General features: G+C 38.8%; 1 protein-coding gene across 12 annotated transcripts in view; it reads left to right on the forward strand.

Moving 5' to 3' along the window:
- The window catches only part of TDP1 (tyrosyl-DNA phosphodiesterase 1), an 89,706-nt gene that overhangs the window by 30,717 nt on the left and 45,697 nt on the right, over nt 1–13,292 (forward strand). For all 12 annotated transcript variants that reach the window (XM_055097935.2, XM_055097938.2, XM_055097940.1 and 9 more), the window contains 4 exons: nt 3,190–3,375; nt 4,003–4,051; nt 6,199–6,265; nt 7,655–7,762. In XM_055097935.2, coding sequence (XP_054953910.1) covers nt 3,190–3,375; nt 4,003–4,051; nt 6,199–6,265; nt 7,655–7,762 — 410 coding nt within the window. The remainder of the gene's footprint in view (nt 1–3,189; nt 3,376–4,002; nt 4,052–6,198; nt 6,266–7,654; nt 7,763–13,292) is intronic.

A 13,292-nucleotide genomic window follows, 5' to 3' on the forward strand; every position in this document is an offset into this window, starting at 1 on the left:
TTTTAGGTGGTTTAACTGACCTTAATAAATTCCCTGGCCAGGTGTGGTGGTTCACGCCTGTAATCCCAGCATCTTGGGAGGCTGAGACGGGCAGATCACGAGGTTAGGAGTTCAAGACCAGCCTGGCCAACGTGGTGAAACCCCGTCTCTACTAAAAATACAAAAATTAGCCGGGCATGGTGGCAGGCACCTGTAATCCCAGCTACTCGGGAGGCTGAGGCAGGAGAATCGCTTGAACCCAGGAGGCGGAGATTGCAGTGAGCTGAGACCACACCATTGCACTCCAACCTGGGCAACAGAGCGAGACTCCATCTCAAAAAAATAAATAAATTCCCTAAAGTGGCTTTCTTAAAAGCCTTAACCTCTTATTCCATAAACTATTTAAAGTGTAAGAATTTTCCCTTAGTTAATGAAACTTTTTATTTTAATTTCCTTTTATGAAATGAGACCACAGCTTAAAGCAGGCAAGATCTTGAAGACATCTTTATGTCTTGGCCTAGAGAGGAAGTTCAGCACATTGGCCTGTGCCCAGCCTTGGAGGCAGATATCCATAGCTGGGTTCAAACCCTGTTTTGTTATCTACAAGCCATGTGACCTTGACTTGTTCCTTAACATACATCGGTTGTCATCTATAAAGTGGACATAATAATAGTACTTCCCTCCCGTGATTGTGAGGATTAAATGAAATGATGAATGTAAAATAGTACAGGGCACACGGTAAGTCTTCAGTGCACATACACAGCTATTTGTGGACGAATGTCTAATGGTTTAGATAGGCTAGATAATAGCACGTATTATGTGTGATCACCATCTGATACTGAAAGTTCAACTGTATGTTAAGAGTTTTCAAACCACTTTTTACACACAGTTGCTCATGTTGCACCATAGCTTTCTTCCAGGAAGGCCGGCCGGTGATTAGGTGCCTGTTTCCACTGAAGTGTAAATCTAAGCCAGAGGCTTGTCCAGGATAGGGTGGCCCTTCAGGGGCTGAGCACTGCGGTAGAAACTGGGTGTTGTAAGTTGTCGGTTCAGCTCTGTTTCCTACACCATGCTGTACCCAAGGTGGACATGGAAACTTTGGGCTTTTTGGGAAGTGTATGTGTAAGTATTAATGCCTAAGCTGTGTTAAGGAAAATAATACATATTAAATTAAACAAAACGTCAGTCAGATGAGCTACAGTTTATTTTTCTGCTCTCTCCAGCCCTCTAGGTAGGCATTCAGTACATATTTAAGTGGATACAGTTTCCAAATGTTTTCTTAATTGTTTCTGCAGCTTTGCATAATTATCAAAGCAGGAAATGCAGATCAGTCTTCTGCAGTGTATTAGCTGGTATGTGTATGTAAATATTCTCTTTTATGTTTAGACCATCACAGCTGCCTGAAGCTCAAGTGTTAAACTATGAATGTTAAGCCTCTTTCAAATGATAGGAGTCAAAATATGTAATCCTTCTAGGTATTGTTTAAGTGTTGGTAGCAAAAAACTCACTTTGTTTCCTCTGCTCTCACACTACAACAGTCAACACAGAAAACTGTGACCAAATATGTGTGGGGTTTTCCTCATACACTAAGCAGGGGACACCAGCTGGGTGTCCTCTAATTCACTTCAATTCTTATGCTGTCTTCCTGGAGATGTATAAAGAAAGTGACGTTATAAAGAAAGTGATGGTATAAAAAAAAGTGATTTTTTATTCCAAAGCTGGCTTAGAGGAATAAGTACAGGCTTCCTGTCTTAAGGATACTGCTTTGCTCTTGGAGCAGAAAGTGGACACTTTTAAAAGGGGCCTAGCATGAATGGCACGCAGAGGAGGAAGCAAGCAGGTGGATACTTCCTTACTTTCTGCCTTCTCTACCAGGCAGTCCATTTGGTCTCTTCCTGGGCAGAACTAGGTTGTAAAGATGGCTGAAACTCTCCAGGTGGGAGAGTTTCTTAGTGGGCATACTTTGGGTTGTAAATTTACTGCTGTCCCTCGAGGCAGTCCCCTGGTGGGAGAAAGTTCTGCTCTGGAGCTTCTAAGCACATAGATGAACTTGCCCTGTAGGGAGTGTCTGGTAAAGGAAAGGTAAAAGGTTATATTGTATTTCTAAAGGTCTAAGTAGGAAGTGGGGAAGGAGTTGGGGAGAACAGAGAAAAGTAGGGAAAAAATAATTTAAAAAATACATTTTTTTAAAAAGAAATATGGGGGTAGCCTCAGATCCCATAGATTGAGAGCTCCATCCCACAAGACTGCCCCTCTCCCTCAGACACCAGTTGCAAGTCTGGGCCTCCAGAACTTCTGACTGACCAGCTTCAAGTTGAGGTTCCCATGACCCTCTCTTTGGGCTTCATTTGCTAGAGCAGCTCACTGAACTCAGGGAAACACTTAACATTTACTGCTTTATTATAAAGGATACGGATGAAGAGATGCATAGAGCAAGGTATAGGGGAAGGGGCACAGAGCTTTCATGCCCTCTCTGGGTGCACCACCACTGTCCAGCAGCCTGCAGGTGTTCAGCTGTCGGAAAGCTCCCTAAACCCTGTCCTTTTGGGTTTTTAATGGAGGCTTCATTACATAGGCATGGTTGATTACATCACTGGCCATTGCTGATCAGCTCAACCTTTAGCCCCTCCTATCCCTGGAGGTTGGGGGGTTGTGCCAAAAGTCCCAACCTTCTAATCATGCCTTGGTCTTTATCGTGACCAGCCCCCATCCTGAAGTTGCCTAGGGTCTGCCAGCCATCAGTCTCATTAACATACAGAAAGACATCACATTGGAGATCCCAAGGATTTTAGTAGTTGCATGCCAGGAAACAGGGATGAAGACCAAATACATGTTTCATAGTATCAAAGCTGCATTGAACACTTGTGATTTCAAGTAAAAAAAATCTAATTTCATATGACAAGTTGGTGGTTTATCTGAAATTTCTTCTGAAATGGGCCTTTTTAAACCTGTTTTTGCTTTTAGTACAAATCAAATAATTTTGGAAAGGAGAGCTTCTGTCCATCTACTCCATTAAAAATATGTTTTTAGTATTTAAAAAAAATTTCCCAAAGAAGAAGTATGTATGTGTGGGTATGAAATTGATCACTAGTATTTTCAGCTTTTCTTGTTAATTAGGCTTTCCAAGAGCAGAAAACTGTTTTCAAATATTGCAGCATTTCTGTTAAGATTATTTGAGTCACTTTAACATTCACTTTTATTCTTTCCCAGCTTCTGAAAGACCATGCCTCATCCATGCCTAACGCAGAGTCCTGGCCTGTCGTAGGTCAGTTTTCAAGCATTGGCTCCTTGGGAGCCGATGAATCAAAGTGGTTATGTTCTGAGTTTGAAGAGAGCATGCTGACACTGGGGAAGGAAAGCAAGACTCCAGGAAAAAGCTCTGTTCCTCTTTACTTGGTGAGTTCTCGTCCTCATTGAGGTAATTTACTTTTATTCTCTACACAGGAGAAGAATTGAAAATTGGTCCTCTTTGTAATGGAGAGATGTTTTATTCTGTGATTCTTTTTTTTTTTTTTGGCGTGGCGGGGGCAGGGTGCGGAAAGAGCACTACATTAGCATCGTCATTTGTAATCAAGTTGCCTTTGCCTTAATATCCAGTGCTAAGAGCTTGCCGATTTGTTCAGGAACTCCATTGCAGACACAGACTGGCCTGTGATTTTTCTATCCTTTCTTTCAGGTTGTTGAACCAAGGTAGAAAATATTTGATGTAGCATAGCCAGCAGAATTATGGGCATTTTAATTATTTAGAGACCTGTGAATTAATAATTAATTTTCCATTCAATGTTAACTTGAATTTCAAAGGAAAAAATACTCCAATTGAAGTATAATTTGACATCAAATATGGTTCCTGTTGTTTAATTACTAGTTCATTTTTTTCATAAGATGAGAACTTTTCAAAATTTAAAGCATATTTTCTAATTTAAAAGTATTTTTAACAGATTTTCATTTTCTTAAAAGCTGATTATCATTCCTTTTCTTCAACATGGTACATTCCGAGTTTTATTGTTTTCCTCTTATTTTTAGATCTATCCTTCTGTGGAAAATGTGCGGACCAGTTTAGAAGGATATCCTGGTAATTCTTGGGGAGACTGTCTTGGTTGTGTTTTATGTATATTTCATGAATGTCCTGGTAAAGTTTTACTACTATTGGTTAGAAATTTGGAGATGGTTTTCACTTAACTATATAAGGATCATGAAAATAGGCAATATGAAGCTCTGCATTCCGCAGATGATACCCTTCAGTTTGGGTGTGTTATTAATCCTTACAGAGACCCTCTGCACAATAGTTTTCATTTTTACCGGTAAGGTAAGCAGCAGGTTGGTTGTCCAGACAAGATAGCCAAATAAAATCAGCTTCCCCTTACTCTTCAATGCCTGTTCAGAGCTTATCCAACATAGCTTCCTCTCATCTCTGCATATCCTCCCTTGCTGTGTTTGAGGTACCATGTGGTCCTTTTAAATGCCTGCTATAGATAACATTTAAGGTCCGGAATTTTTAAAATTTTGCCTTTGGTGTAACTTTGTTGATATGTCTATTCTGTCAAGGGCGTCATCTGCAAATGCCTAAGATTTTTTGTAGGCATCTGTCAACTCTGTCCCTTTCCCTTATACTCATACCAGGCACTAAACCTTTATTTGGAATTCAGCAGCCCCGCTAGTTACTGTAATCAGGAGATGTTAACTGAAAACCCACATAGTGGTTGTCTCTGGAAAAAGCAAAGTCTAATTGGCATTTGCTGGTGGCTGAAAGCAGAATGTACTGAATTAAACTAATTTAGTCCATTTATTGCTTATCAGGCTCGATAAGAAAAATCTGCCAGAAAAATTTTGCTAGCGTTTGGAGTGTATTTGCCCTTTTTTTTTTTTTTTTTTAATGGCAAAACCAAAATTACTTCACCGAGACCCAGGGATACAGTGGTGGTTTTTCTTTGGTACTCTTTTTGTGCCTCTAATAGGCTAGATTCATTCAAAGTGTACTTTTAATGGGGGAACAACATGGTATTTTTAACAAAGTTGTTTTATAACTGGCTTTGAAACTGAATATTTTTAGTTATTTGAAGTTGAAGTCAGGACATGCCCTATTTGATATGTCAGAGATGTTTGGATATAGATCTCTTTGGGTGTAGATCAGTGTGGAGAAGTTCCAGCATGTGTGTGGAAAGTCGCTGATAATCCACTGTGGAGTTTTCTTCATTTTAAAAATGAGCAAGCATTGACTTCTAATTGTATTTCCACTTGGAACTTTCTTTATTCTCTTTGCAAGAATAAGGCTTTTAGAATTCCTTTTTTCAAACTGAACTGTTTACTGAACGTTTTGTTTTTTAGCCATTCTTTTCTGTTTGTCAGAATCTGCTCAGCCAGTACAAAGTCTGTTTGGAAATAGTGTGTAAAGGTGAGGTAGAAGGGGCACTGACATCTTGTCCTAGATTTTCCTCCCCAAGTCCCACGGTCTTGGGCAAAACAGAGGCTGTCCAGCTGTGTCTTATTTGCATAAGGAGGATAGGATGGGCCAGGATTCTAACACTTCAGATCTGTGCAGTTATAGATGTTAAATTATCATCACCAAGTAATTCAATTATAATTTTTTGTTTTCAAAGTGTACTTTTAATGGGGAACAACGTGGTATTTTTAACAAAGCTGTTTTATAACTGGCTTTGAAACTGAGTGGTTTTAGTTATTTGCAGTTGAAGCTTTTGCAGGAAAAAGCTCTATTCTGCTTTACTTGGTGCGTTCTCGTCCTCAGTGAGGTAATTTACTTTTATTCTTGACACAGGAGAAGAATTGTAAATAGTCCTTACATTCCTGATGGGAGAAATCTTTTTAATGTGTTCATAATTCTTGCTCTGAATGTTGAATGGGTTTCTAAAAAGTGATTAGCGAGTTGTCATTAGTTTTCAGTATGTTTGTGTTACATGAGCCTTATTTAAAGGCATCCCATGACTGTACTTTGTAAAGTATATGATCATCACTTACTTTTGCTTATGTCTGGATGTTTATAAGATTTGCATAAAGTTAATACTGAAGGAAGGAAACCTCGTTAAGAGAACATATCTAATGCAACTATAGACATTTTCTTTCAAATAACTATTCTATAAGATGAAGTAATAGAAGTAGTTTTTTTCCTGTTACCTTCTTGCTGTTTATTGTAGATTTTCCTCTTAATGAGGGATCCTCAAATTATATTTCATAATTTTTATTGTTTTATTTTTATTTTAAAAGCTGGGGGCTCTCTTCCCTATAGCATCCAGACAGCTGAAAAACAGAATTGGCTGCATTCCTATTTTCAGTAAGTAATTGGTTTAGACTGCTGCTATTGCTTCTTTAGGAATTAGAGTGTTATTTATGTCACTGGTTTGTTTTTTTTTAAAAGGAACTTTATGTAATATAGCTATATTCTTTCATCTACATATGTTAGTGATAGAAATAATTTAAAACAAGGTTTTGAATTTTTTTTGGAATAGGTTTTTAATACCAAAGAGGAAAATTTATTGCTGTGAGGTTTCTATTTAAATATTGGCATGCCAAGAAAGACAAATAAAAGATCATGTTGGGTAGTTTAGAATTTACATAAGCAGCATTTTAGTTCATTTTTCCAAAATATAAAGTATCATTATTCTGTCTGTACCATCATACATGCAGCTGCAAGCTTGTTGAGGGCAGATTCTATGCCGCCGTTTCCTGAGGATACAGGACAGTATCTGGTGTGTTGTCAGAGTTCAGTAAATGCTGAGTGGACAAGTGAAGGGAATGTCCTTCACCCTCCTCCAGCCACAGCAGTTGCACAGCCTGCATATGCAAGGCCAGTCTGTTTCATGCTTGCCTCAACAGGTGTTTGCTGTGCTGGTTAGCCAGAAATGAAAGCTGAATTACTTTGAATTATAGCTTTCAACTGTAAGTCAGTATGTAATCCTAGAGCTTTTCTTTAGTGCTTTCTTGAGAGGTTTTTCCTTACAGAGGACATTTCTTTAAATTGAACTCATTTCAATATTATATTATTAAATTCACTTGAATGAAGACAGTGATGGTACCTACCTAAACCTGATTCTGTTTTCACAGACCATCTGTTAATCTGGAGGGACCATCCTCTTATATTCATAAGTAAAGATTGTTGCTTCATGATATAGGTTCCCATAGAACCATAGTCTGCAATATTGGAAACCTAGAAACCAAACTCAGATTTGTGAATGTCAGCATTTGACTAAAGTATTTCTGCCCTCGCTTTTCAACATTCATTTTTTCATATACTGTTTGTATTTTGCCTTTTTTGTATTTTGTTTCATTCAACAAGCTTTTGCTGAGCCTCTACTCATAACACACCGTGGAAGCATGATTCTTCCCTTTAAGGAGATCACAGTTCAGGCAGGAGACATATACACACATGCTGTTAAAAGCACAACAGAAATAATATGTATGCATGTATGTATGTTCATGGCAAAAATGGAAAGGCTATATGCTGAAAGGTTGCAATGCTTCTTGTGAAAAGTGGGAAGTTTATAATTCTAAAATGGGCATGCGTTACTTGAACGGAGTTTCATAAAATATCACGGGTCACAGAGTCGTGTAGCCACTGTTGATTTTTAGATAATAGGCTCTTTGTTTTCATGCAGTTTCCTAATATTAGGATTATGATCAATTTTATTTCGTAATTAGTAACTTTTATCTTTTCTGTCACTAGCAAATGGTCAGCTGAGACTTCTGGCCGCAGCAATGCCATGCCACATATTAAGACATATATGAGGCCTTCTCCAGACTTCAGTAAAATTGCTTGGTTCCTTGTCACAAGGTAAATAGTCCTTACATTCCTGATGGGAGAAATCTTTTTAATGTGTTCATAATTCTTGCTCTGAATGTTGAATGGGTTTCTAAAAAGTGATTAGTGAGTTGTCATTAGTTTTCGGTATGTTTGTGTTACATAAGCCTTATTTAAAGGCATCCCATGACTAATCCCTTTGTAAAGTATATGATCATCACCTACTTTTGCTTATAAGTCTAGATGTTTATAAGATTTTCATAAAGTTAACATTTACTTCTGTTATTTAATACCTCAATAGGGGTTATGCAAATTGACATTTGGGGTAAGTACAGAAGAATAATGAAATGTTAAAATTAATATTTTTTTCTTAATTAGTTTCTCCTTAGGTAATTGAAACCTGAAGCAATCAAATCTCTTATGTGTCCTTTTCTAAAACATCTTTAAGGTGTAATTCACATACCATAAAATCTGCCCATTAAGTCTCTACTGTTTAATGGTTTAGGATAATCACAGAATTATGTAACCATTACCATAATCTAAATTTAGAATATTTTCATCACCCTATAAGAAACCACCTACCTGTTGGCATTTTTGTGTCTATTTTTATAGGAAGATAAATTGCTATGCCCTTTGAAAACTAGAACTTTAGTTCCTGACTCCCAGGCTGAACCCAACGATTAGGCATCTCTTCATGATTCAGTAACATAATTAATGTCAATAGCAACTAATTAAAGTATCACAGAGTAGAATTATTTCTTTAAGAGAGGAACAGCACTCATGAACAAACTTTTAAACAAAAGAGCCACTTACATCTTCTTGGAGAGAGAGAAAGATTTATTTTAAGGAATTGGCTCATGCAATTGTAGAGGCTGGCAAGTCCAAAATCCATAGGGCAAACCAGCAGCTTGGAGATTTAGTAAGACTTGATGTTGCAATCTTGAAGTCTCATTCTACTTTATTGGAAAAGTTTAATTTAATGTCTGTTTGGGTGTTGTTTTCCCTCAAAGTGTAATAAAAAGGTGATGTACTTCACAGAAATTACGTATTATTGATTCTGTTTCAAGGGCATTAAGGGAAGTGGAGATTAAAGTAACCCTGTGAGTAATCTTTTTCTAAAGGCAAAGTTTTTGTAGTTCAGTTCAATGGCAGTGTGTGCTTGACTGTGGGAACACAAAGAGCCAGGAAGCACGAGCCCTGCCATGCATGTGATGTTGTATCCTAGTTGTTTACCTGTGTGAGGACCATAGTGGAAGCACTGTTAGAAATGTATTGCCTTGCTGGGGCAGAGGCAGGATCAAATGAGAGATCAGCTAAACTAAGTAAAGAGGTGCTATTGTAAGTAGGCCTAGAAGTAAGCCTGAGAGAAAACACAGATGGATTAGAAGGAACTAGTGAGGACAAAGGCCATGGAGGTGGGAAAATACACAGGGTTTTCAGGGAAAATCTGAGTGATTCCATGAGGCTATGTAAAAGGAAACACAGGTTCAGATACCTTTGGCATGTATTTTCTAAAGTTAAGTCAAAAAACATCCACTGTCAGTTTACTCATTTAATATTTGTCAGTTTTGTACTGTGAATATCTGCTTTAATGTCGAATGGCTGTTACTAAATTAAGCAAATTATAGTTATTTGAAGTTTATTGTAAGAATTTGAAATTTGTCATTATGGATTTGTAGCTTCTAGTTTTATTCTGTAATAACTGGACTGAAAGCTGTATGTACTTACCTAAATGTTTAAAGATGAATAGCAACAACATTCATTCAGCAATTTCAATATGCCAGACTGTTCTGGGTGAGCAATCATGTGTATTTACTTATTTAATTCTCACAACAGCTGCATGAGGACCAGGAGGCACAGAGTGATTAATAAGCTGCCTACTATCATGCAGTAATAAGTGATGGAACCCAGATAGGAGCACACCTCTCCTCTGCTGTCTGATGCCCCTCTTAATCAACATAGAGTTTTAGTGTGCCTGTTTTCTACAAAGCCTAGTTAATTCCACAGAAATTGTGTCAGGCTTTACTTTGATTGTTGTATAAAAGAGGAAAAGGACATTGAGCATTCCAATATGATTGAAGGATTTCTAAGAAACATAACTTCAATAACAACTTAGATACATAGAGCCCACTCTCTCAGCCCTTCCATAATAAAGGAAAGTATAGTTTCCAAATATAAGTGGCATCTACCAGTAAGGAGCTCCCTTGATTAGGTTTGGACATTTTGTTTTGTCTGTCACTTTTTCTGAACCTGTCAGAAAGAATGTTCCCAAACCGAACTCATGTAGATGGAGATTTCTTTTCCCAGCATTCTTCTTTGCCCTTGTGGCACCTGTCTCTTATTACCAAGCTTAAAGCCTGAATGTCCTCTTTCACTGTTCCTTCAAATGTTTGGCAAACATTTACTGAGGTCCTCCTGTGGATGCCAGGCACTCAGGATAAAACAGAAGATTTAGATAGTGTCTTTTAGGTGCTCACAGTCTCTGATGGAGGAGCCAGACACAGAAATAATTACAATAGGAAGAGACCAATTCTGTGCTTGAGGTGGGCACATGGATGCTTTGGAAATAGCTATCAAAGCCTGTTTATCTTTGAAATGTTTCAAAAGTTTCCTCTTCCGGTCCTTGCAATTACCAGGTCAGAAACTTATCACCTGGACTGCTGAAAGGGTTTCCTATCTGTTGTGTAATCACGTGGATATTCTTCATAGGCCACTCATCCTGGTTGCCCATGCCCCTTCACCTTTCTGAAACATAGAGTTTCCTCATTGTTCCATGTTCAGAATTCCCCACGTCTTGTAGGCTAAAGTACAGATTCCTCAGTTTGGAAGTCATGCCCCAGCCACACCATTTTCACCATTCTTACCCATTAATCCCCAATAGGAGCCTTGAGAAGAAGCCAGGCTAGCCTCCTTTGCCCCTGAAGTCATCCAGCCAACAGCCCATGTAGTTTCTTCTCCTGATCCTTTCATCCCTTTTCTCTCTTTCTTCAGTTGCTGTTCATCTTTTAAGAGTCGTGTTCAGGTCCCATCTCCTCCTGGAGCCTCTTTCAGCCTCTGCTGGTCCCTCCCTGTCCAGATCCTTAGATCCGTGTGCCACCAGTGGAGCTCACAGCTCCTACCTCACTATTTTGTCTCTCAAGCATGAGCTTATCATTGTCAGACAGTACTAGATGAAATGGTCATGTCTACTGTTGAACAAGTCTTGCCTTGGACAAGTTTCTTAACCTGTCTGAGCCTCAGACTTCTCCACTGCACAGCAACTATGAAGGTTTAAGGTGCCAACCATGGTGACCTGTGGGAGTAAGAAGAAAGGGGCAGGGGAGATAATTGACCTGCATTAAGTAGCCACCATGTGGCAGACACTTCTGGTGCTTTACCTACATAGTAGTGTCTTTCAGTCCCCACAAGAGCTGTGAGGTGGCGTTATCCCCTCCCTCCACTCAATGAGGAATAAGGCAGCAGAGTTGAGGCAGTTCTACCCATTACTCAGCAAATATGTATTGCCCGCTGTGGCAAGAATAGAGTAATTAAGATGAGGTTCTCACAGAATTTACATTTGCATGAAAGAGATTTACCAAAGAATTCATTGTATACATATTAGTTAATTGCACTTGTAATGCTTTTTGACTCTTCTACATAGGTGGGTTTTAGCCAAAACATCACTTCTGGAGCCTGGTGGCTTCCATAATGCCCTAGATTCCTGCATTGTCAGCGTTCTTTCCCTATTCACTGTGGTTGCTTGTGTAATTATCTGGCTTCCCCTCTAGACTCTGTGAGGCCAAGTCCATGCCTGTCTTGTTCAGCATACCCTGGTGACTGGCCAGGTGCCTGACATGTGGAGGCTGATGAAGCCTAGGATTGAAGTGGTAACCACGAAAGCACTGCCTAGACTGCATAATGGAACATGGGAGGGCCCTCAAAGGTGATTCCTGAGTTTGGGGTGTGTAGATGGGGATTGTCACTGATATCAGTATAGAAGTCAGGGAATGGAACTGGCCTACCACAGTGGGATGATGGTGAATTTGATTGAAGATTGATTTATCATGGTGGAGACTTCAGGTGGAATTGTTTGTTGGAGATGAACTTAAAAGTTTGGTGTACATATAGTACGTTTTGGAGTTTTGGTTAGTACTGATTGTTAACACCATAATCCTTTGCGACTTCCAGAGGAGAATATAGTGGATCAATGCCTGGGCATTGAGGAACATAGAAGAAATACATATCAGGTGGGCTTTTCATGCCTACCAGGTGTTCCATTGCCAAACAAATGAATTGGATTCAAGCCATCCCTCCTGGGTTGAAGAGCAACTGGTCACACATTCTCCATTACATAATTTTTCTTCTACCTAAGAAAAATGTTTTATATATATTCTATTTTGGGTATCAGATTTAACCATTTATCCAGCGCATAACTACTGAGCACCTACTATGCACCACACACTTTTCTAGGTGCTAGAATGCAATAAACAATAAAACATCTTGACTTTATGTTCTGGTGCTGGGAATTACACAAAAAGCAAAGAAGTATGTTTATATATGCAAATGGTGGTAAGTGCTATAGAGAAAAAATAGAATGATAATTTAGGTGCACAATCCTTTATTCTAAATTCTTGGTACCAGATGTAGTTCAGTATTTGGATTTTAGAAAGATAATATGGTACCTATACTGTCTGTTAATATCCCTAGTGGTATCTGGACCAACACTTCATAATACAACATTTTGGAAGCAAAGATCACAGGTAGCCTCATGTCATCTTAGTTCAACTTTCGTTGCCCAATGAGTTAAGATCAAGTTTTGCTATCAAATGAAATGAGTTAAAAGCTTTATTTCAAATTTGGTTTAGGTTATTGTTTTTAAATTTTCAGAGCTAACATGTAGTTTTTAACCAGCAGTTCCAGGCACAGTTCCAAGCACATTTTTTATATATATAATAATGTATGTATGTATGTATATGTATATGTATATATATGCATATATTCATGTAATTCTTATAGCCGTTCTACAGTGTATCCATTAATCCCCTTTTCAGATGGAAGAACTGAAGCACAGAGGTTAAACAATGTGCCCAAGAATCCAGAGTCCCCACCCTCAAACACTGTCCTGTAGGGTATGAGTGCCCGGGTTGGGGAGGGAGGCTGCTCCTTAAGGAAGAAGGTCAGGGAAGGCCTTCTGACGTGGTGACATTCATGTAGAGACCTGAAAGAAGTAGGGGAAGAGCCATGTGGATGGGTTGCTGAGGGACGCGGGGTGGGGAGTGGGAATATGCTTACTGTGTTTGATTAACAGCAAAATGAGTGTTACTGGAGTCAATAGGATGGGAGGGTAGGTGAGTTCAGAGCAGTAGTGGGTGGCCAGACTTCGCCTTTTTACCTGCTTTCAGATATTACCATTTCTTTGATGTCTCCGGGGTTGCCTGAGGCCTTATTAGTCGTTGGTCTATGGAAAGCAGTTCAATGAATGTTATAATTTGAATTGATTGGAATAATTGAGTGCTTTTCTAAATGCTTGTTCCATGAGATTTTCTAGAATAAGATGTGGTTTTAAATAGTCAACTTCAGCTTA

Source organism: Pan paniscus, chromosome 15 (assembly GCF_029289425.2).
Source record: "Pan paniscus chromosome 15, NHGRI_mPanPan1-v2.0_pri, whole genome shotgun sequence".
Classification (NCBI taxonomy): Eukaryota; Metazoa; Chordata; class Mammalia; order Primates; family Hominidae; genus Pan; species Pan paniscus.